This window comes from Uloborus diversus, chromosome 7 (genome assembly GCF_026930045.1).
Source record: "Uloborus diversus isolate 005 chromosome 7, Udiv.v.3.1, whole genome shotgun sequence".
NCBI lineage: Eukaryota > Metazoa > Arthropoda > Arachnida > Araneae > Uloboridae > Uloborus > Uloborus diversus.
The window spans coordinates 109,567,659-109,592,261 of record NC_072737.1 but is presented as its reverse complement, the minus strand read 5'-3'; the positions used below and the strand labels follow the sequence as shown (position 1 = coordinate 109,592,261).

Here is a 24,603-nt window from a genome sequence, read left to right as displayed (position 1 = left end):
TTTTATTGTGCATTTGGATAATATTATCAAATTTATCCAAATTAGTTACTTAAATTAAAGCATGTTACTTTAAATTAAAACATACTGACATCAATTATGTTTTTTTAACAAAGTTATGTCTTGATTTTATTTTCTAAGAAAAGTCATTTAAATTTCAACTCTATGACCTATTTTTGATCGCTTTAGAAATTAAAAACTTCATTAATTAACAGGTTTTAAACGTTTCAAAAGCAATAAATGATTGATTTCTCATTTCAAATGTACTTCATGAATAAGAAAAGTTCAAGATGGAATTTTTCGATATTTATGAGATTTGAGTTACATGTGTATAATTGATGTAATCAGTAGAAGCAGACACTGACTAAACAATGTTAGTGTATCGCTATCATATCAGTTCAAATGAATTACTTTTCATTCATTCTGTGAAATGTTTTGCTAATGTGGTAAATAATTAGAAAAAAATAAAAAGTTTCGTACAAATATGAAAGCATTTTTCTCTTTTTTTTGTCTGATTCGTAGATATTTCCTGACAAATATTTTAATTCAGTTTTCTATGGTCGAAGCATATGTTTAGTTGTTTTTGACTTCTCTTGTTGAATGCCTGGATGGCATAAATGTATTTATAATCTACAACTCGAAGAAAAAATATTATTAATTATAACAGAAGAAAAAATATTATTAATTATAACAGAAGAAAAATTTAACATGTAAAATAATTTATAAATACCTTCATTTGTCTGTAGAAAAAAAAAACAGTAAAAGTTTATGAATTGTACTTTGAAGAATTATTAATATTTCCCCGAGAATTTTTAATTTGTTTCAATGAAAGGATAAAAAACCGTTGAGAACATTTTAAAAATGCACTTTTTTCATTTATATTTTCTTGGGTAGTAGCTTTGACTTCATTTCAGGGGAATATAAAATTCACAATTTATCACTTTTATAGCATAGCTCTGATAACTTGATGTTTGACCTTGACAACGTTGGCTACTTTTTGGGGAGTCCTGTGAAATAGTGTTATTGGCTTAGATTTCAGTAGGAATACTTTCGCCAAACTACTACGAGTGTAGCCTTGCTCAACTCAGCGCAATCACCTTTCGTTATTACCTCCAAAAAGAAGTAAATATTGTGACGATCAAGCTTCAACTTATCAGAACAACCTATAGCTTTTCTAAAGTTTTGATTTTGATTCTGTGCTTTCTTTATAACACTTCCACTGAAAATTTGATTTGTGCAGTTGTTTTGATTTTACATTATTTTTAGGTAATGTACTCGTTACATAAATGATAAAAGCTGGAAATTCCAACAGAATATTTAGTAGAAAACAACAATACTATGCACATCTGTTCCGTGGAATGATTTAGTTTTGATTTCATATCCAGAAACTTTCTTCAGTCTGTGTTTTCATGATGAAGCATATGACCGCCATCATTGTCAGCTTGAAAATGGGCAGCGAAAACACAGCAGTGAGTCCACTGGATGATGCCAAGCAAGAGTTAATTGGATATGTGTAATGGGCACAATGCTCATGAATCAATGGGCTGGAGATTCTGTCTAAATGTTGTTGAAGGAAATTTGCTGCATCTTGGCCGCAGTCTTTTGTTACATACATGTATTTGCAGTGTACGAATTCATCGAAAGCGCTGTAAAAAAGCAGACGACGTTTTTCTTTTTACATACATAACACAACACATGTACATACAGGGTGTCCCAGAATGCCGTGTACAAACTTGGAGAGAATGTAGAAAATATCGTGAGGAGCTATAATTAGATAGGAAAGCATGGGCTGAAACGCAATGCTGATATATTACAAGCCCCCCCCCCCCCCCCCGTCGCAAAAAAGATAACGCACCAGACGCCGCAATAGCGAGCCGTTTTCACCAGCTTTCATCAACTGTTGCGCTGTCGTTGTGACGCGTATACCGTAGCTGCAAGTCGGACACTTTAAAAACGGCTTTAAACCTTTCTCAAAAACTAAAATATTGTTTGAAATCATCTTTGTGTAATAAATATGTGATCTGTTTTGCACCAGTCACTTGCTGACTTTGAGCGCACGTAGTGCATCAACATTGCGTTTCCGCCCATGCTTTCCAGGGAAATTATGGCTCCTTTCGAGATTCTCTACCTCCCCTCCAAGTTTGTACACGGCATTCTGGGACACTCCGTAGATAAATAAATATACTGACTAATATATAGATAGATAGATAGATGACCATAATATACAAAAATAAATTGAGTTAAAAAACGTTGTATATCTAAAAAGTTAAGAATAACTATAAAGTTTGGGTTGTAAATTATGTTAACCATAAAACCTTTTAAGGCACGTGTAAGAACGCGAGAAAAAGAGTTCGGGACATTTCTTAACTTTATAAATTTAAGAATCATTACCTTTTTAATTATTATTTCGATTACAGTCAAATGAAATGTGAGATAAGCGAAATAAAGATGAAAATCGAAGATGCATTTAAGATAACTAAACGCTTACATTTGAAAATTGTCTGGATTTGAAGATGAAAATATGATTTTACTACCAGACTTTTTTTTTTACTCTGAGCTCCTGATAGAAACAGCGTTTTCAAATGACACTAGTCCAAAGCAGCCAGTTTATATGATAAGGGTTCGTCCACTAACTATGTAACGGTTTGAGGAGGGAGGGGTTTATGAAGTTGTGAGTTTGTGACAAGGGGGACTTGGAAGGTAATGAAAAGTGTGAAATCATACATTTTGGACGAAACAAAAGTATTTTTATGGAAACATACAAATGTATTGTAATGTAGCGTGGCGTGTGACAAGGGGTAGACAGCAGGTAAAATAAAGTGTGACACTTTTTGACAAAAGGGGGAGGGTGTGAAATACGTTGAAGAAAAGTGCGACATTATTTGTGGACCGCCCCTAATCACGCCTCTTTCTACATATTTTTGATACCTGAAATTGCAACCCTCCAGTGATAATGCTTAGGAATAGGGCGGCGGAGTCAATGGAAAAAAGACTGACTCCGGCTATGACTCAGATTCCGAAAATTTCACAGTCTTCGACTCCGAGTCCTTAACCTCAAAAGGAGTCCGTCTCCATAAAGCACTGCCAGAGCTGCGGACAATGAAGTGAAAGGACCGACTCCGACTCTAGAAAATTTAAACCTTCAACTTCCGACTACAATCCGACTCCTTTATCTTATAAATTACTTAAAAAAAATAATAAAAAAAAAAACCGCCTTCAAAAAATACCCAGGAACTAAAAAACAAAAAACAACTGATTACACTTACATTCTATTTCCTACCCGAACATAGAAATGATAGTCATTTTACAATTCCAGTACAAAAATCAACTAAACTAAACACCGAATTATAAAATAAACACTGATTTAAATTACTATACGATGAATTATTTTAAATACCTAACTAATTATATACGATCTCTTAATTTTTAATAACCTTCTGAAGTTGGGGTCTCCTATAAACAACTACATAATGTAACTGACACCCTACCGAATCCTGAATTAAACACTAATTTAACTATACGCGAAATTAGTCTTTAAAACTAAACCTACTCAGTTACGTTAGGTAGTAGTTTATAGGAGGCCCCGACTTCAAAAGGTTATTAAAAATTAAGAGATCGTATATAAATAGTTAGGTATTTAAAATAATTTATCGTACAGTAATTTGAATCAGTGTTTATTTTATAATTCGGTGTTTAGTTGATTTTTGTTCTGGCATTGTAAAATAAATTTCATTTCTATGTTTGGGTAGGAAATAGAATTGTAAGTGTAATCAGTTATTTGTTGCTTTTTAGTTCCTGGGTATTTTTTGAAAGCGGTTTTTTTTATTTAAAAGTAATTTATTTTTTGCTTTTTAGTGGTGTAAATAACACGGCGAGCGTCTCGGAGACTTCCGACGATTGTGAAGAAAGGCTTTTTCAAATGCGTAACTATGTACAAAAAAAATTGTCTTCATCATTAGTTCAACTTTATCAAAGTTTGCTTTCCGAAAGCAAATGCACGAAAGCAATTGTAAATTTTAGAATTGTATTATTGTAAATTGTAATTTATGTTTTGCAATACGTGTCATGTAACTCGTGATAAAAGTCGCATGTTTCTTCACATGGCTCCACTATAGACGAAGATTAAAAATTCCACTAGAATGAATTTTATGTTTGCTTCAGAGAATCCTTAATTCAAAATTTTCATTATCATTACTCTTAATAATATATTTTTTTAGTACTTTCTTTAACTATAGGTAAAGAAAGTATATACCTTTGTTTCATGGCCTTTGTTTATCAATGGGTTTTATATTTAATCGTTTGTGAGGGAAATTGCATGAAATTAATTGTTTTACCCTTATCTTTTCCCCGAAAAACAAATAGGGTAAATCAAAGATTTGGAACCTAAGTTAGACCACCCCTAAACAAAAAAAGCATAAAAACCGGTTCACTAAGTGAAACAATATACAAAGTTAATTAAGTACAAATCGATTCAAATGTGAGTATGATATTTGAAGAGTTCCTTCAATTTCCTCCAACCTGAACTTGATTACCATTAGACCGCGGAGGAAGTATACCGTTTCAAACAAAAAATGAGTTTTCCTTATCGGTACAGGCAGGGGCGTGCACAGAAATTTTGGAGCCCATCACAAATGACTTTTCCGGGCCCCTCTCCATATTGTTTACCCCTATATTTCACCCTTAGTTATAAAAATATTGGGTCCCTTCCAGGCTTGGACCCGGGCCAACAGGTGTCCCTCCCCCTCCCTGTGCACGCTCCTGGGTACAGGTGTCTTCGAGTATTTATGGAACATTGTACAAAGGAAAAACAAATCCGACGAGTTCAGAACCTCCTACTTTTTTTGAAGTCTGCTAATTAATATAACCTCAATTTCAAATTGAACTAGTAAATCTAGAATATTGGTCAAACTTCAGAAATCACACACAGTTATAATGTATATTAGAAAAGAATATAAATTAAATCGTGGCAAAGGGGTGTTCTGTATTCGCACTGTATTTTAGTTGAACACTAAATATATTTAAAAACTGGAACATTAAATAAAGAACGTTACGTTTTAGTGCCTAAATAAAGTTATTTATTAGTAAATAAAATGTTAAGGTAATTGATTCAACTATTAAAGTAGCAAACTATATTTAATTTACTGCTTAGCTACGCAGTAATAAATACATTAGTAACACCTATAATAAAAAAATTAACAGGCGGCGCAGCGTTGCGAAAATTAAACATCCATGTGTCGCGAGAATTAAATATCGTTTAAGAGAAAGCCAAAACCTTAGGTGTGAAAATACACCGATCACAGCAAAACCACGTGACCGTGACGTATGAAATTTAAAGTTTCTTGGATTTCTCCGAGACCCCTCGTCAGATCCAGACCAAATTACAATGGGACCATGTGGAAAGTGCACCCTTCCAAACAAAAAAAAAAAAAAAATTCAAATCGGTCCAGTAATGTTGGAATAATTCGAAAGCATACATAAAAAGCCTCAATACGAAATCATTACCTCCTTTTTTTGAAGTCGGTGAAAAAGAAGTCCGACTCTAACTCATCAGCCCTGGTATTCCAAAAGCAAGGTGTAATAGGAAACTGAAACATTAGGCACTAAAGATGTTCGAAACTCGGCGTACCTCCCTTTTATTTTCAACAGAAAATGGCGCCGAATTCACCTGTGATACGACATTAATGGTATTCTGCCGATGTTTATAGTTCTTAAGACTGCAAGGACGCTATATAGCAAACCGTTACCCGTAACTAACATAATTTTGAGATTGAAACGTTGGCACGCCCGATTTCGGATCGCTCTGCATTTTAATATTGTTTTATTTATCATTTCTTACAGTTGCAGCCATTACTTTTTATATTCTTTATTTAGTACTAATCACGTAAATGATAAATACTAATCCTCATATCTATAATGTACTAACTAATTAGCCATGAGTTTGAAGAGAACATCAAAAAGTCTGTATGTCTCGAATTTATAAAAAATAAGTAAATAAATAAATAAATAAAACCTCTTAATTAAAGCGGAAAATGTGTTGCCCGTGAAGTTTTATTTTGCTCAAAAGTAAAATGATTTATTTTATTTCTCAAAAGAGTTATTGATAGATTTTTGTTAAAAGATTCAGTGGAGTTGTTTCCATTAGTCAAAATTACTTCTTTTAGTCACTGAAGTTGATAAAATAAGCTGAAAAAAAAATGGATCGAGAAAAATCTTTTATTTTCAAAATGTTGATATCTTTAATTATTTTTTTAAAACAAGGCGTTGTCTTTATAACGTCGCAAGTGATGAACTTCGGCGCGTACTCCACTGACAAACTGAACGCTGACGCTTGCTGTCTACCGCGTTTCCAACTTTTGATAATTCAGAAGCGAATTAAATATTGTGCTCAACGCTTGCTATCAACCATATAGTTCCCAGTACTTGCGAGTAACGATGCGAATCAAAAATGGCATCAGTGAATGGTATTTTATCACTTGTGATGACATGTGAAGAAGCGTAAAAAATGAAATTGAATTTGCGCACCAATTAAAATATTTTTTAAATATTAAACTTTGTCAAATTATTTAAAATATGTTCAGGTCCTATGTTTTTAAGCATGCTCTTTTAGGAAAAAAAAAATACTTTTAAAATTTCGGAAACGACCCCATTGTCTTTAAATTTCATTTAGTTATTTTTTTATTATTAAAATTTCTACATGGTTTTGATCAAAACATACAGGTGGTTTAAAAATTATGTAATGCTATATGAGTTGCAAAAATAGCCATATGTTTTCTCGCCGGAATAATGTTGGCAAAACATTAGAGTGGTACTTCCACCCCTTTACCCCTTCACTCATTAAAAATATCTGAATTTGGTTCATGTAAATTATGGCGTCCCTAAAGATTTATGTATTCTAGAAGAATGGAAAAATTCAAGTTTCATTCTCTGAAAAATCGGAGAAACGTATTAAAAATTCAGAGAATCAGAAATGAATACACGTCAATAAATAATATGTCATTTTACGCCAAATTGAAGCTTGCGATAATGCTGAAATGTAAAATAGCATGTTTGATGCAAGCAAAAAAGAAAACTAAAGATTTTCAGTGCTCCCTTCTCTTACCTGTTAGTTCAGCTTGTTTGTGAACTCAAGGATTTTACTTTGAGAAATACACATACATTAAAAACAAAATTTTTAAAGTAAAATAAGTGAAATAAATACAGTTTTCAACAAATAAAACATGACTTGCGAATGAAGAAAGCTCAGTAATGTCGCAAGCAAAACGTTTCCTGTCGCAAAAAATACTGTCAGCGGTGGAAAATCTAAATTTCAGATGATTTGTCTCTGTGAAGTGTTTATTTAAATTTATCCTTCGAAATATAGAACTGTTTCGAAAATTGTTGAAACGAAATTGAAATGAAAGCCGAGAAAAAGAAACATCATATTTTCTGAAAAATGCAAATAAGCTTGATATACCCTGACAAAGTTTCAACAAGGTATCACAAATTTTGATGCAGTTGCAAATCTTCTCTTTCAAGCGTTTTCTTTAAAAAGCGCAGTTTGTGCTTTGCAGCAGATTTAAATATATATCCAAAGGTACTTCGGGCATATTTTCAAAAGGAAATATTTCTTTCATTTTAGGGGAGGAAGTTTTCATCGTGACGTTTTCATGCGGACGTTATGAATCTAGGAATAATAAAGTGCATCTTTTTGAATACATTTTTTGGTGAGAATTCATAGTATTTTTACAAAACGGTAATTTTAAATTCATTTTCTTGATTTTTATTTAAGTTTCACTATGTTTATTTCCACTGTTAGCCGGTAGGAGTAATGAAACGTATGGTATGGTTAGAACGAGAGTGGCACAAGTCATTCTAACATAGTTATGAGCAATACTTCTCCAGTCAAAAGTACTGCGTTTAGTCACTAAAACTGAAAGAATAAGTAAAAAAAAAAAAATATGGAGTCAGAAATTTTTATTTATTTTAATAACAGTTATAATTTAGTTATTTTTTTTCCTAATGTCCGATTTCAGAAAATAGGTGCGATCTTTATGACTTCACAAGTGATTTACTTTGGCGCACTGCTCTATTGGCGCACTGAATATTTACACTTTGCTGTCAACCGCGTTGCCAGTACATGATAATAAAGAAGCGAATTAAGCATTGTGCTCTGTGCCAATGGCATCATTGAATGACATTTCATTACCTGTGATGTCATGTGCGCGTAAAGAATAAAATTGAATCTGGGCACAAAAAAAAAGGTAAAAAACACTGAACTTTGTGAAATTATTGAAAAAATATTTAAATCCAATGTTTTTAAGCAAGCTTTTCAGAAAAAAAATATATTTAAAATTTCGACAACAACCCAATTGAAGGTTTTGTAACAGAAAGAAATAAAAAAAAAAGAATTTGAATTTTGACATTTTGAATTCAAATTACGTTTTTCACAATCACGAGTGTGTATATGTAGGCGTGTGTGTTTGTGTGGGTATGTGTGTGTATAGGCGTGTGTGTAAGTGTGGGTATGTGTGTGTGTATGTAAGTGTGTAGGTGTGTGTGTAGGTGTATGGTTGCCTGCGTGTATGTGTAGGTGTATGGTTGCATGCGTGTGTGTGTAGGTGTATGGTTGCATGCGTGTGTGTGTAGGATATAGACGCAACCTGGTTTTCGCTAGAGGAGCTGCATCGGGAGTAGCCGGTCGACGGTGGTGCTGCAGAGGGAGGTGGGGGAAAATAAAACTAAACAAGGACAGTCAAGTGAGAACAATAAGCAATGTGATTGCTCAAAAAAGTAAAACAGGACTCCGACGCATATTTTAACTTTAGGAGAGAGATTCATATTTCAACTTAGGTTTAATTAATACTTAATTAGGTTTAACACTTTTAGTATTATGCATCCATTTGTGTGAGAAAGTATTTTTAATTTGGTTCAAAGTAATTTTGAATGACTTAGAACACTGTCACGCTAAAATTTACAATGATGTTGCGGAAAGAAAGTTAAATGCATGCAATTATTGCTATGGAATGAGCGATGCTCCCCAGAAGAACATTCTGGCTTCGTTTTCACCACTTGAGCAGTAGTTTGGTAGTGGTCAGTTTTTGTGTGTTTCTAGTGGGATATATATATATATATATATATATATATATATATATATATATATATATATATATATATATATATATAGATAGATAGATAGATAGATAGATATTTGCGTTTGGTTGGTACACTTATAGAACTAAAAAATAATTCAAATTCATGCGAAACTCAATTTGTACTATTTTTTACTTATGCCAGTATCATTCTAAGCTGTAAATACGCATAGGTACTAGAAATGATTATCATTTCGCTAGATGCAAGACTAACGTTGCTTGTCTCAGATTTAAAAACACAAAATATCAAACACGTTTTGCATGTTCAGGATTGCACTGAAATTTGCAAATTTCTGCTGAATAATTTTGGATTCGCCAGATTCTTCTTAAAGTAATTTCTTAATGCATATTCCTAATGTAAAGTAATTTTTGTAATGTATGGAGTATGGGAGGCTGTGCTTTAATACTTAACTAAAGTAAAAAAAAATGAATGTGTTTTTTTTTTTGAATCATTTACGTTTACTGTAAAGTTATTCATACGAACTCGATGGGTGAATACTTCAAAAGAATATTAAGTAAAGTTCTATTTTGGTTATTTGCAACAGAAATTTCCATTTGAATTTTGTCTAGTTAACTTATTAGCAGAAGCGTCTCCTCACACATTATCACATTCCTTTCGAAAACCTTCTGGGACATTTTTGGACCGATGTTTGATAAAATTTCTTCTTTAGTATTATCTCATCAGTTGCTTGATCGAAATTCCCTTTTGCATATTCTCCCATATGTTGATTGACTGAAAATAACTTTTGAGTTTCACATTACCTGTCGCACATTCTTTCCTTTCTGCACATCTTCTATCACAGTATCGCATGATAGCGAACATTCTGCTTGGAATGCATTGAACAAACTTTTATGCTAAGGTACTTTTACTTGTTTGTACAATGATGTTCGTAAATGTTTTTAAACGAGACGATTCTATGTAAGTGTGTGCGCGCTGGGGTGGGGGTGGGGGAGTTGAGATTTCTATATGGAAAGTGTGAGAACTTAGGCAATGTACGCGTCCCAGGCACACATTGCATCAACTCATAATCGGAAAAAAACCACATGAATCCTTAGAGTGCGTTGAAAACGCTGACCAAAGACATTTTCTCCACAACTTGCTTACAAGCACATCAAGTAAAAATATCGGTGGTCAGTTTCAATGCATAAAATAAAATTACTTTTTGTCTGGTATGAATTAAAAAAAAAATTTTTTTTCAGTGTGAAGTATTTAAAATTTTTACTTTGTTAACGTGTAACGATATCATTCCTTATTTCATTATTCATTTGAAAATAGATATCCTAGTATAGATTTGTGTACGTGTGGTTACGGTACTTCTCTACAGTCAAACTTTAGTTGTATCACTCTTATCCTTAAAAATTCATCATTGTGGCTCTTTTAAAAATATCACCTTTGCCATTTCTTATGACTAGTTTTTGTTTGAAGAAACACGACAAAAATTGGCACATGAGGTGCAACAGTTCCTTCATCTTTAACTTTCAACCTGTTTGTGAGAATTCTTCAAATCTATATGTAACTTGTAACAATATTTCTCGAAGACTAGTGGTAAATTAAAAATCTCCGTTTTGATTATTAAATACTTACTATTGGCAAATGATAAAATTGAAAAGTTTGTCAACTTTATGATGACTACACTAATTATCGGGGGGGGGGGGCTAAGGCAGAACTACATGCCGTATACCGACAGCCAAGTCATCCCATTCAGAGACTGCCGTTTCGTCTTTGTTATGGACTCATCAGTCTAGAACAGGGAATAACCGAACTGAAGGCATATGTCATCTCATTGAAGCTGAGAGTGCCAACAAACTGGTGGTTATTATGACTGGTAACTTATTTCCTAATATCCAAGCTTTGTCTTCAATTTACGAGCTGACCCACACCTTGTCTGCGGACTCTCGGGGGCGAGATCAATTTAATGTATCTACCAGCTTGCTGGCACTCACGGCTTCAATAAAATGAGATCTGCCTCGAGCTCAATTATTCCCTATTCCTGGCTGGTGAGTCCATAACAAGGACAAAACTAGTGTACTCTGGATGGCAGGGCTGTCAGTGCATGGCATGTAATCATAAACAGGTTGACAGGTTTCAGAAGGAGTTAAGTTTAATTTTAGTTTAACGAAAAGAATGAATGATTGAGTTTTAATCTCATACCAGCATGACTCTCGGAGTCCTTCATCAACATCCTTTTTCTCGTTCACATTTTCAGAAAGGTAAATTAGATGTCTATACTTTGGTGCGCATTTGTCTTCTGATAGGGACACATTTCTGTAACAAGGTGAGTGCCTGAGGTACGCTGAAACAAACAAACAAACAAAAAAAAAAGAACATTAACAATTATGAAGTGGTTAAAATCTCAAAATGGGCATCATTAAAGCTTAACTAAACAAAGATATTGAATACACGTCATTAACTCTTGAATCCATGACTTTTTACAAACACTAAAGTATGTTCTTTGGCTTTAAAATTTTGCTCATATCATAAGAAAAGTACTTGAAATAAATCATAGTTTAATTTAGGTGTGATTTATAGTTAAACAACCACTTGGCAACATTGGGCTTTAATTGAAAAAAAAAATATATATATATACACATATATATCTATATCTATATATATATATATATATATATATATATATATATATATATATATATATATATATATATATATATATATATATATATATATATATATATATATTAGGGCTCGACCGATGGCATTTTTTGGCCGATGGGCCGATGCCGATTGATGGCCGATTGTTCAAAGATGGCCGATGGCCGATGGCCGATTTTTTTCCTTCAAATGGCCGATTGCCGATGGCCGATGCTTTTAGCCGATGGCAAAAAAAAAAAAAAGAAAAAAAATCTAACAGAAATAAATTGATAAGATTGTCAAGGATTTAAAGGATCATTGATTCATTTCACTTTACTTCCTTTCTAGGAATAAGGAATTGTAATCCCCCCCCCCCCAAAAAATCAGATTTCGACCTAAATTTTTATTTTACTATCATCCAATTTAAACTTTACAAGTTTTTCCAGCGCATATGTACCTAAGAACATATAGATGACCGAAATATCCATTTTGAACGCCTTCTTAGTTAATTATCGCAAATTCTCTTGTGATGTCTTCATGCGCGTAAACTTACGTTACACAAAAACGTTATGAAATAGAAAGTTGAAAACTCATACGTAAGTAGTATGATCTAAAATTTCGAGGACAAGTTGTATAAAAATATCGTGAATAGTTCACATTACCGAAGTACATCTACAGTGGCTCCCAAAAATGTTCGTACACTTTGAAATTTTGTAGTAAAACCAAAATAACGCAAAACTGAATTCGAATATGAAGACCATTTTTTTTTACACTATTCCTATGCCATTCTGAATAAAACCCAGTAGTTTTTCTCAAAATATTGCCAAATTTTATTTTTGAAATTCGTCAAAAAACGATGAGACAGAGAAAAAATACGCCACAAAAGTCATCGTACACTGAAATATTTTCGAATAAATTCATGATTAAAATTATTATATGTGGTTTTTTTATTGTTTTTACATTGTAATGACACTGTAAAGTCATTTGCCTTTAATTTGTTGTTTATTTATTCCCTAAGCTTCTGCTTATTATTTTTAAATGGCAGGTATGCGCGGAAAACAACAAACACGATTCGAAATTTGATTTTTTTCCCTCACAGTAGCCTCACAGTAAACTTACGCTTTCCGTCGTAAAATAAATGATAAATAAACTCAAAACGTTTCGAAACAACGTCTTACTTATAGATGAAAATAAATTCAATATTTTGGGTTAAAATAGTGCATAATTGTCAATAGAAGAAAAAATGAGGAATTTAATCTTAAGAGCTTAACTGGATCAGTTAATCAGGACGGTGAAGGTGTTTTTTGTGTGAGGGTGCATAATAGCATCAGGAGTTGGAAATTTGGAATTTTTTGATGAAATAATGAATTATGCTGTTCACTTAAATATTTCGAAAAACAATTTTAAACTATTAGCCCAAAATTTGGTAATCAGAAACAACTTTGTTTTTTATCAAGTTAACGATAAGAAGCACACGTTCGAGTTTGATGCCTCAAAATTTGTCCTTAAGCTTAGAAATTTCTCCTCAATCGCCAGATTTAAACTTAATGGAACATATTTGGAGATATCTGGTGGCTAGATTACGAAAATACACCATTGAAACGAAAAGCGAACTAGAAACAGTAAGACGCTAGTGCGGCTGAACACTTACTCAGAAATTGCACAAAAAAAGACAGAAAAAACAATGAAATCTCTTCTCAGACGTTTAAAAGCTGTTATTGTTACTGCGTGATATTCTACTAATAAAAAGTTAGATTATTTACTAATTTTTTGATATTTTTTCCGAAGTGTACGAAGACTTCTGTAAAATAAAATTTCCGGCACTTTTTGGTTTTTATTTTTTAAAAAATTAAGTTTTCATGTTTTATTAAAAATGTTCGTGCAGTTTTGTTAAAAATAGATCATAGATCTTATAATTAAATACCTATTCCGAAATATTAATTCTAACCAATGCCATAGGGGCCTATTTCATTGAAAGTCGTGGGTGTACGAACACTTTTGGGAGCCACTGTATCTACAAAACAGTCACCTTGAACGATTATACACTTCTGCCAACGTTCGTATAGCTTTTAGAAGGACTCCTGGACATTTGTCGCAACCTCCTGTAAGGCCTCTTGCGCTGTTACTTCAACTTCATCGTGGGGAAGAAGGCGTCTTTCTTGTTGAGGATGCACGGTTCGATTGGTCAATACTCTGATATGACAAGCAAATAACATAACATTTCGTCGGACTTAGCTCCGTGTGATGTTTACCTGTTCCCAGCAAAACAAAAAACAAAAAACATTTACATGGACACCGCTTTCTTCCGTCAGGAGAAGATAAAGCTGCATCACAGAAGGTAGCGAAAAATGGCTTCCAGGAGTATTTCCAAAAGTTATATGAACACTGGCAGAAGTACATAGTCCCTCAAAATGACCTTTTGAAGGTGGATGTGCTTCGGTAATGTGAACTATTCTGGGTAAGGTTTTATACAACTTGTTCCCCGAACTTTTGGATCGTACAATCTGTATAGGGTGTAGTAATGCTTCTACTTTTTTGTGTGCTGTATGATGGAAGACAAAGAACAACAGCCAAAAAAAAGGAAGAAAAACAAAGATACTGTTTAATAACCAATTGATTTTTTTTTAATTGAACACATAACAAAGACTTCAGTAATATTGTAATATTGTATGATTTAGGTAAACAAAACATAGTTAAAAAACATTAAATTATGTTGTTTTATCATTCAAAAAAATAAAATAAAATAAAATAAAACTATGAAACCGTCAACAAATTACGCAATTAAAGTGGAAAGATTGCACGTCGACATTTTTTAATCATCAAATTAAACAAAAAAGGTAACAGATAAATTGCAATATTAAATCATAATAGGAATATTTTTATACTTATTTAAAATTTATGAACAGAAAAGTTTGCATTTTTCATAAATGTATAACAATGACATAAGTTTTGCGGAAAAAAGAAATAGCCATGAAAAGAGCGAGGTTCTTAAAACGCAGCTACAATAAACAAACTCAATATTTACACCAAGTTAATAACTGAATACATATACTACTTGATCTGATGTTTGCACACGTAATATTGAGCAATTTTATTGTTTAATCTTTCATGCAGCACTACAAACAAATTCAAATTAAATTTTTCAATTTAACAATAATTTTCTGAAATTTAAAAAATGGCATAGTAGAAAATCCTTGAAACTTTTCTATAACATATTATTAAACATATGATGAAAACGAAAATAACTTATTCCTTGATTTTATATAAAGACATAAAAATAGTTACTTACAACAGAAAAAAAAATCGATCGCTATTAATGATGCAAAAAAGATGACGCATTACAAAATATAGATGAAATAAGTAAAAGAAATACGTAAGATGGCATTTCTTGACCAAAATGAATAACCGCTAATTATTTAAGAACGAGGATGGGTTAGGGGGGTCACCCTCTGTTTTTGGAGTAACTCACAACGTTAAACTTCGGCCGCAACTTCGACTTAATTTTTTTAGTACAGAACCGCTACCACCAACGTCTCGGAAGAGTTTCTGAATCTACTTCAGCACTTCCGAAGAAAAAATTCAAAAGTTCCTGTTTTCCGAGTTATGCCACCATTCAAAACGTCTTTAATCAATTTCTTACATGAATGCTCTAAATTCTTCCTAAACAATAGATAAAGCTTGAAAAAAATCTCTAATTTTATGAATGGTGTTAGTTTTAAACAACTTAGAAGTACAACTAGAATTTAATTTCAGAAATTGAGGGAGTGAGAGGAGGGGCACGCAAGTGTTCTCGGAAATACAAAAAATAGTCGGAAAAAAATAGAGTTCAAAATAATCATAAATATTGAGCAGAAAAACCCTTTTAAAACTTGCACCCGAGTTTGTTTTGACGTGCAGTGACGGATTTAAAATATAGCGAATGTTGCAATTGCGCGAGAGGTCTCATATACATAGGGGCACCGTAGGAGTTACAAAAATGCTTATGATAAATGTTTTACAACTTCTGTGATAGAGAAATAGGGCCCCAAAATATATTGCGAATGTTGCAATTGCGCGAGAGGTCTCATATACATAGGGGCACCGTAGGAGTTACAAAAATGCTTATGATAAATGTTTTACAACTTCTGTGATAGAGAAATAGAGCCCCAAAATATATTTCGATGGCCCCAAACATGTAGCTCCGCCGAAGCGATACAGAAAAGACTGCATTACTGTGGTTCATATTACAAATATCGAAAAATTAAAAATTACCGTCGGTTCAACGGGAATCTAACAAAATGAAACAAAACCGGTTTCTGCATCTCATATTTGTTTTCATGGTCTCCAGTTCTGCAATATATCACTAAATGATCGTCAGTCTGAGACGCTATATTAATTTTGCTTTGAAATAAGTAATTAATAGCCACAAAAAATCGGTTAATAAGCTTTTTAGAACACCCGATCGAAGACAAAAAGCGAAGTGCACAAATGGAACGTGCGCACATCCCACATGCGAAAATTTAGCCTTCTACAGCTTACCATTTTTAAGTTTTGACTTATGAGAGATACATACATACATCCAGCAGCAAGAAACAACGCAATAATTAACTTGTTTGGTACCTGAATGCAGTATTAAAAACTCTTTCAGGGGTGATTATAGAAATTCATACTGAAATTTAAGTAAACAATTTTGTTTGAAAACAATAATTCCCTTTACTTTGTATTAAAATGTAAAACAACAAAAGTCCTTCTTTTTTTCAAAAGCATCGGCCAATTCCATCGGCTTTTCGATGTTTTTAAGGCCGATGGGCCGATGTTTCCTGCAAGTTAGCATCGGCCGCCGATGCCGATGCCGATGGCTAAATCGTTAAACCATCGGCACCGATGCATCGGCCAGGCCGATGCATCGGTCGAGTCCTAATATATATATATATATACTAGCAAAAATACCCGGCGTTGCCTGGGTCAGTAATAATTATGAGAAAAAATCGTTACTTGCTTTTGTTTTCTGTTTTAAGTGAAAGAATTAAAAACACACCTTTTTGACGTGATTAAAAATCGAGTTTCTTCCTTACCCATAAAACTAAAATAGCAATAAGTATAAAGAACAAAGTAGTATTGATTTAGAAACGAAAGCACTATATTTAAGCATATACAAATTTAAAAAACATGAAATTAATCTTCTCATGTGTAAAAAGATTAATCTGTTGATACTTTTTTTTTAACATGGAGTCTAAAACCTTCTCTGTATGGCTAATGAAGTACGAAGTGATTAAAAAAAAGTAGCTGCGCTCGTAATCCCCTTATACTTGCTTTAGTTATTTCGGGAAATTTCAATCATTGTGGCTCTTGGTGCGATTTTACCGAATTTGCGAAAGTCGTTTCGGGGTACCTTCGATGTTGCTCCCCCATTCTTTCCTTACTTTGTAAAACGATATGATATTAATTTTCGTTACAGAGATATCGTCGCCAGATGCTGAGATATTTTTGGTCACCATAAAATGGCGCTAAACAGTTTCATCCGAAATGTTACCAAAAATAAGTAATAAAATTTGGTGATTGTTTGAAATTGTGCAAAAAGGAAAATTAATGGAAGTTTTTGTGCTGTTTATGGATTTGCCTAATTTAGTTGCTGGATTATTTAACACAGTAAAAAAAGTCTTTGAAAATTCTTTGATTGGCGATATTTTGTTTACATGGTGAAAGCTGAGAAACATTATGACGTAGTCTTCGGCTTCAGAAACAGCAACGTTGAAAAAACTGCCAAATGCATCAGCTACGGAAATCTTTCTGCAAAAATTTTGGCGATCTGCTGGTTGTTTGGATAATGAGTAAGTGTTCAATCAGCATAAATAATAATAAAAACCATTAATTACATTAAATTTCCGTTTAAATGGAAAATCATCAGCCAAAGCATGTATTATTTGCCAATTTTGTGCAAAAATCTTACTTCAAGATTTGACTTGAGAAAAGCCTTGAACAATCACGAAAAGCAAAGAAAGTCAACAATACAACAATTGTCGCTATCGACAGGGAGTTCAGATGATACACTAAATACTGTATTGAGTTGAGGAAAGCCTTCGAACATGGATCTAAAAAGCTCATAACTCGTTTTTTATTCTACTTAGAAATTTCGAACAGGTGCCATCTTCAGCAGAAAAATCAGAGCTTTCGATGGACATATAATGCAAATATGTGCAAGTATTTTTTCATCCCAATATTAGAGAATTTATACAAAAATTGTGTTTTATTGCCCCCCTAAGGGGGTTTTGCCCCCCATAACGGGACGCAAACTACCCTATGTGTTATTCTGATGCATGAGCTATATTATTGTAAAGTTTCATCAAAATCCGTTCAGTAGTTTTTGCGTGAAAGAGTAACAAACATCCATACATCCATACATCCATACAGACAAACTTTCGCATATATAATATTAGTAAGATATATATATATATATATATATATATATATATATATATATATATATATATATATATATATATATTAATTTATTTATTTCACCATCAAATGTCCTAAAACATTGGTAAAAATTGTCCACCAAATGTGTTAGATTATTGTTTCATTGCCTGAACCTTGTGAAGAACGCAGACTATGTTGTTGAGAAGTGATTCCAAATTATTTTCAGGCATACAATCACTGCGAAGACATAAAATGGAGGGAGTAAAGACTTTCATTCGTGAAACAAAGACGTCAAATCCCGTGATAAATTTTTAAAAGCAAATCATTGGAAGAAATCGGGTTTCTTTTGCTAGTTTCATGCAAAACATGTCAACCATTTGTCGTTGTTGAGTCACGTGACTTGGGACTTTGCCTCAGCTTTTGCTACACCAATGATTGGACTAGTTCCCGCTATTTACTTATTCCTGCTCCAAGGGTACAATCGTTATTTTGAGTTAACAGCATAACTTGCCTACCAAAACTTTTAAACACACTTTCTGATAAAATAATTTTTTCCTCTAGATATCTTAAACGATTAATGGTTTTGCAGTTAAAGCTAAGTGTAAGGTTTGTTGTTTGTATAGAGTTCTGTGTGTGTGTGAATATGCCATTCTCCTTTACAAAGACAAGCAAGCGATGGTGTGCGGCTTCTGAACCGTGCAATGTGGAATACATGCCGCACCGGGTTCTGGGACGCATGCCTCAGTTTCTGCTTATGAAACAATGATTATACTGAAATTGAACTTTGTCTAACCATGTCTTATTTAAATATAATACTGGCTTAATAATACTTTGATTGACCAGGGTTGGTGCGGTGGTGATTGATGGGGTTTAAATAAAATAAATAAATAATAATAATGCTTTTAATATAATACTTTTAATATTATTGGATTTAATTTTGAGGATGTGATTAATATTATGATTTGTCTTTCTTTTTTTCTTTTAACAATTACGATCTTCGAGAGAGATTATTTGCTTTAGACATTGGTGCTGTATAGCGGAAAGTTAATTACTGGTACTAAAAACACGGCACAAGAGGAGCAAAATTCATCAAGTAAAGTACTAATTAGCATGCGCATGCTTCAAAACATTTTACAAGATGCAGAACCTGGAACTAGCAGCATACCTACAAAACAAACCTAAATAAAATGTCTCATTTTGGGACTTAATTAACGTGATAACAAAGCACATAACAAATAAAGCAGCAGTCCTCATAGACGCTGTTTATGATAAAAATAAATCTGATTTAGAGAAAAAATTCCGAAAATGTGAAAAAAAGAAAATCACAAAGATAAAGAATTTAATTTTTAATGAGGTGAAGATCCCTACTATGGATCATTAGATGTAATTCAATCTTCAAACACTATCCAGTGCGCTACAGGAAAAGTTATTGAGATTCTTTTTTCATTTACTTGGTCAATAATACTTCTGAAATTTGTGAATTCTGGTCGTATACTTGTAGCGGCATACGCTCGCATAATTGCGGCATCTTACCACGAACATACGGGTGACGCACCGCAGTGTAAGGGTTTAGAGAAAAAGTCTTTAAGTTTTTTATTTTTTTAATATAATTTTTGTCGCAATACGCATGTTGTATGATAGTTATTAATTAGCATAGCATGATTTATTTTATTTTATGCACAAAATATTTTTTTAAAACTCAGCTGCCAAAAAAAGGGGGGAGGAGGTGATGGGAAAGAGCTTAGTTCCCGGATTTAAAATTTTAATATCCATTTTTTACTTCTGGTATTGAGTAAAAATTACGTTTGAGTGTCGCAAAGAGAAGTAATTTAACTTACAGAATCTCAAAAGAGAAAGCTCGTTACATTTACACTTTAAGAGCAAAAGAAAAATTTTAAGATATTTCGATTTAAGGTACCTCCGCTCCAATATTTATGTTACAGAAAGTGTTAAAAAGATTTATAGGGAAAAGTAACAGTTAAAACTAGGTACTTAACTTGAGAGAAAGATAGAAGTAAAAAGTGAAATTATCACGTTGAAAGAATCACCAGTAGAATGCAAACATTAATTGTAAACTTTTTGCTTTTAAGTTCAGTGTGACTTTGCATTATTCGTTTCAAGAGACCATTATTATTTATCAGCATTAAAAATGAACACTTTTATGTAAAATTTAAATTTGCTATGATTGTTTTTTTTAAACAATGCAGAAATAGCAATTACTAAAACGTCTTTATTTATGCTACCAACATAACAAGAAGACTTAAAAAATTAAGAGGACACATTTTTATCGTGTCCCTAAAAAGAATTCTTGAAGAATTACAGTAATCAAACGAAATTAGTGTTTCATTTAAAAACGTCATAACATTCTTTTCACAAATTCACTCTTTAATTACCCATTTAATCCACGTTTTTAATTGCAGCATTAAATAACATTATTTCGAACATTTTTGTTTATAAGTAATTGCAGCGTATTTCAGACTTATTTTCTCAAAAAGTCTTCAAAAAAGATGTTTACTAATTGTATGCTATCATTAAGAAACTTGGAATGTTTAATTAATTAAAGCCTGCATCCTTAAATAAAATGTTTAGAAGTTCTAATTAATTTTTTTCAACTCAATTTGTAACATGAAAGAAATGTATTTTTCTGCGAAAGAATGCGTAAAAATGTTTCCAAATTCAAGAAATGTTTTTGAATTCAAAAGCTTCTAATTGATGGCTACTTATGACTTCGAGAAAAAAAGATATTTAATTAGTTCAAATCTAAACTAAGTAAATATCTTCGACTTACAGGGGGAATCGTCGCAAGAATTCCGTTTTTGTGAAAAGGGGGAAAAACAACTTTCTTGATATTGTTAACATGTGATAAAGTGATTTTCGTGAAATCTCGACATTTATTCTATTCTTTTGTGCAAAAAAGAAGCATTTTTATGCACAATTTTAATAGCAATATTTACACTAAGGTTTTTTTTTCGTTAATGTGACACATTTTAGGATTACGCATTTTCGTTTTCTTTTGCAAATGAGAAAAATTCTTGCAATTTTTCAGCGTAAAATACTACCCGGTTTTAAATACAGTAGAACATCCCTTGAGGGACGCCTCCGAATTAGGGACACCTTTATTTAAGGGACATACTTTCTGGTCCCAGCCCCATTGAATTGGAACCGTCTTGTATTTGCTTCTAATTAAAGGACACTCTAGTTGAGGGACAGTCACTGAGGCAAAAAATTAAAAAATAATATGCATAGTGGTAATATGCATAGTGCATAAGAAGTAGTGAATTTACTGGAAAGGGGTCGTTTCCAATGTTTTAAAGGAATTTTTTTTCTGAAAGAACATACTTAAAAACATAGGATCTAACCATTTTTTAAATAATTTGTTTAAGTTTAATATTTTTAGAAAATTACTTAAATCGGTGATCTTTTATTGTTTACATTTCTTGCGGATGACATCACAAATGATAAAATGTCATTCTGTGTTGCCATTTACAAAGCAAAATATTTAATTCGCATCTTTACTCACGTGTATTGACAACAATGTGGTTGATAGCAAGAGTAGGGTCGATTTTAATTCGTTTCTTGATTATCATAACGTGGAAACGCGGTACAAAGATGCGCCAAAAAGCATCATTTGTGACGTCATCTAGACCACGCCTTGTGTGAAAAATTGGACATTTAAAAAAATTAATTAAAAAATAACTGTTGGGAAAATGAAAAAAATTTCTGGGTCCATGTTATTTTTTTTTTTGCTAATTCTATCAATTTCAGTGATTAAAAGTACTACTTTTGACTGAAGGAAGCAACCCCATTCAAGTTTCACTTTTCTTCTAAAAATTAATAGAGGAAAGTATGACATGAACAAATATTAAGGAGACAAGTATATAGTGTAGAATTATTGCTGCAATTTACATGCATTATTTGCCCTCTTAGAAATTTATTCAAGTAGGCTTAGGAGTCAATATAGAGTGCAAAGCAACGAACGCTTTGTACATAAAAATTGAAATTTGAACACAAATTGTAATTAACATTGTCTTGCATTTTAAATTACATGACATAAAGTGATTTCATGTAATGAATTAATTTAAAATAATTTCTTTATGCTACAAAACTTTACTTTTATCAAAATTTTTACTAAATTTTAATTAATAAGGTTACATAACTTAGAAATTTTAATAAGTATGATTTTATTTAGTGTATATGAAACATTTTTCAATATATAGTGGACATTCATTATTAAATTATACTGAGTTAAAAGATTGCATACATCAACTAAAATATCTCTTGAGAAGGGACACCTCTATTTTAAGGGGCAAAATGTCTGGTCCCACTAGTATCCCTAATTGAGAGGTTCTACTGTGGATAAAATGCACCTATAGAGTCTGATAGTAGTAACAGCGCGACGCTGCGACTCTCGCCTTTGATTCTTGAGAAGGTCTGCAGACTATTTTTGAATTCAAATATTGCTTTAATCGCTGTCTGCACTAATCTGTCAACTTAAAAGTATAAAAGTACAGCTCAGAATGAGACAGAAAAAATAAAAATAAATAAATAACGGATACGGAAGCAAGGCACTTAGTTCACAGTCCTACTATTTGTGCAGCCATGGGCGTTGTCAGCGAGGGGCAGTTAGGTGCAACTCCCCCTCCCTAGAAGAGAACCTCCAATTCCCACGCTCTTCTCAAAAGTCCATAAAGATTATTTAAATTGCAACTTTATGACTTCAATTTCGAAATATTTCCGGGGGAGAGCTACATAACCGCTTTTTCTGTCTTCATCTGACCAAAAATAGCATAAAGTGTTTTTTTTATGGGGAGAAGAGTGCTATAATATCAAGCAATTTCTGAGGTGAATACTAGGGGATGCGACAACTAAGTACCACTATCTTGTTGCCCCTATGCTTTCCCCTCCCTAACGGGAATCCTGGATACGCTCATGTGTGAAGCTAGATAGTTTCTTGCGCAGAATAGATCAGGTTTTACTTTAAAGTTTGCTGAATATTAAAAATATCTGAAGTGCACTTTACCTTCCTGAATTGGACCTGAAACACACAGTTCGAGCAAGAATTGTCTCGCTCCAGCTACGAGATGATTAAACACTTTTCTTTGCGTCACCGAGAAGCAATTCTTCATATGCTCATCAACACACAAGACACTTTCTTGGAGTTTGCTGGAACAAAAAAACACATTAGTATAATTTTGTTAAAATACAATTATTTTTTTGAAAAATCGAAGTTTTGTTTCGACCTATTTTCTCACCAGTTACAGAGACAAAGAAACGTTTTACTTGTCAGCAATGATAATGTCAATGACAAAGGAGAAAATAAAACTTGTAGTGTTTTCATGTCACAATCGCTGATATTAAAATAAACACTTAATCCGTCATGGCACACTACTTTTGGAAATTGGTCCTGTTATTAAAATATTACGGGTTAAAAATAAATGTCTAGACAAATTTATGCACAGAGCTAAAATGGGCCTACATTTTTATTTGCAAATTCCAATTCTCCAACATCTGACAAATCTCCCCTCCCCCAAGTTCTGCACCTATTTCAAATATATCTTAGCTACAATTAGAATAATTTCTTTAAGGGAAATATATCTTTCATATAAAATACATGTAATGTATTTTACAAATACTGAAACTTTATATCGATATTTGTTACATCATTAAAATAACTTTTATAAGCAAAGAGTATTTTTCTTTTGTAAGCTAAGAGATGTAATCTAAAGAACACTGAACACTACTTGTCACAAATTGCAAATACACAATCTTCGGTCACTGGTAAAATCCTAGTCATATACTCCAGTCATAAAAAAGAGTTTTACACTTAAAAAAAAATCTACTCTGTTCCAGCAATGAAAATCAAATAGTCTCGTAGATGATACGATTTATCAAGTGTGCTCATTCTTTGCCTGACATTTCCAATACTGTGAGCAAAAAGTAGGAGGGTAGATATGTAACATATCTTCTGCTTTTGAAGAGACCATGTATAAATCATTCCACGATCAAGAGAAAATAAAACTTTCGGTTTGGTAAACCTTATTGAAATTGTAGATATTTATTATCAAAACATTAGTTATGTACTTGAAATATGCCGTATGTGATTATTAAGCAGATGAATGTGCAATAAATGAAAATATGTAATTAGTATAGCTTAACGTCTTCAAAATGAATAAATAGGTAGTTTGTTAAAAAAAAAGAAAAAAAAGAAAAGTAAAACAAAAATACATATAGAAAGAATTATGTATATCATAATAAAACATTACGTTGGAACAATATTTTTTAGGAGAGGATTTGTACCCTCAAACACATGTGGAAAATTTTCACTTTTTTCTTTCATGACGCAAAGTGAAAAATTAAAATTTTCTAGAAAATGAGGTATTTTCTCTTTGATTATTAAAATTTTTTTCTGATCAAATAAATGAAATAAAAGAAAGACTCAATAAATAAATTTATAATGAAACAACGAATAAATAAGTAAATACTGTGCTT

The 24,603-nt window shown here is 32.5% G+C and overlaps 1 protein-coding gene across 1 annotated transcript in view; it reads right to left on the bottom strand.

Moving 5' to 3' along the window:
- Nucleotides 1-750: 750 nt before the first annotated feature.
- LOC129226426 (uncharacterized) overlaps nt 751-24,603 on the bottom strand; it is a 100,485-nt gene continuing 76,632 nt past the window's right edge. Inside the window, exons 3-5 of the mRNA XM_054861029.1 lie at nt 23,135-23,277; nt 11,278-11,419; nt 751-1,643 (exon numbers count right to left, since the gene is read on the bottom strand). Coding sequence (XP_054717004.1) covers nt 1,373-1,643; nt 11,278-11,419; nt 23,135-23,277 — 556 coding nt within the window. The 3' untranslated portion in view covers nt 751-1,372. The remainder of the gene's footprint in view (nt 1,644-11,277; nt 11,420-23,134; nt 23,278-24,603) is intronic.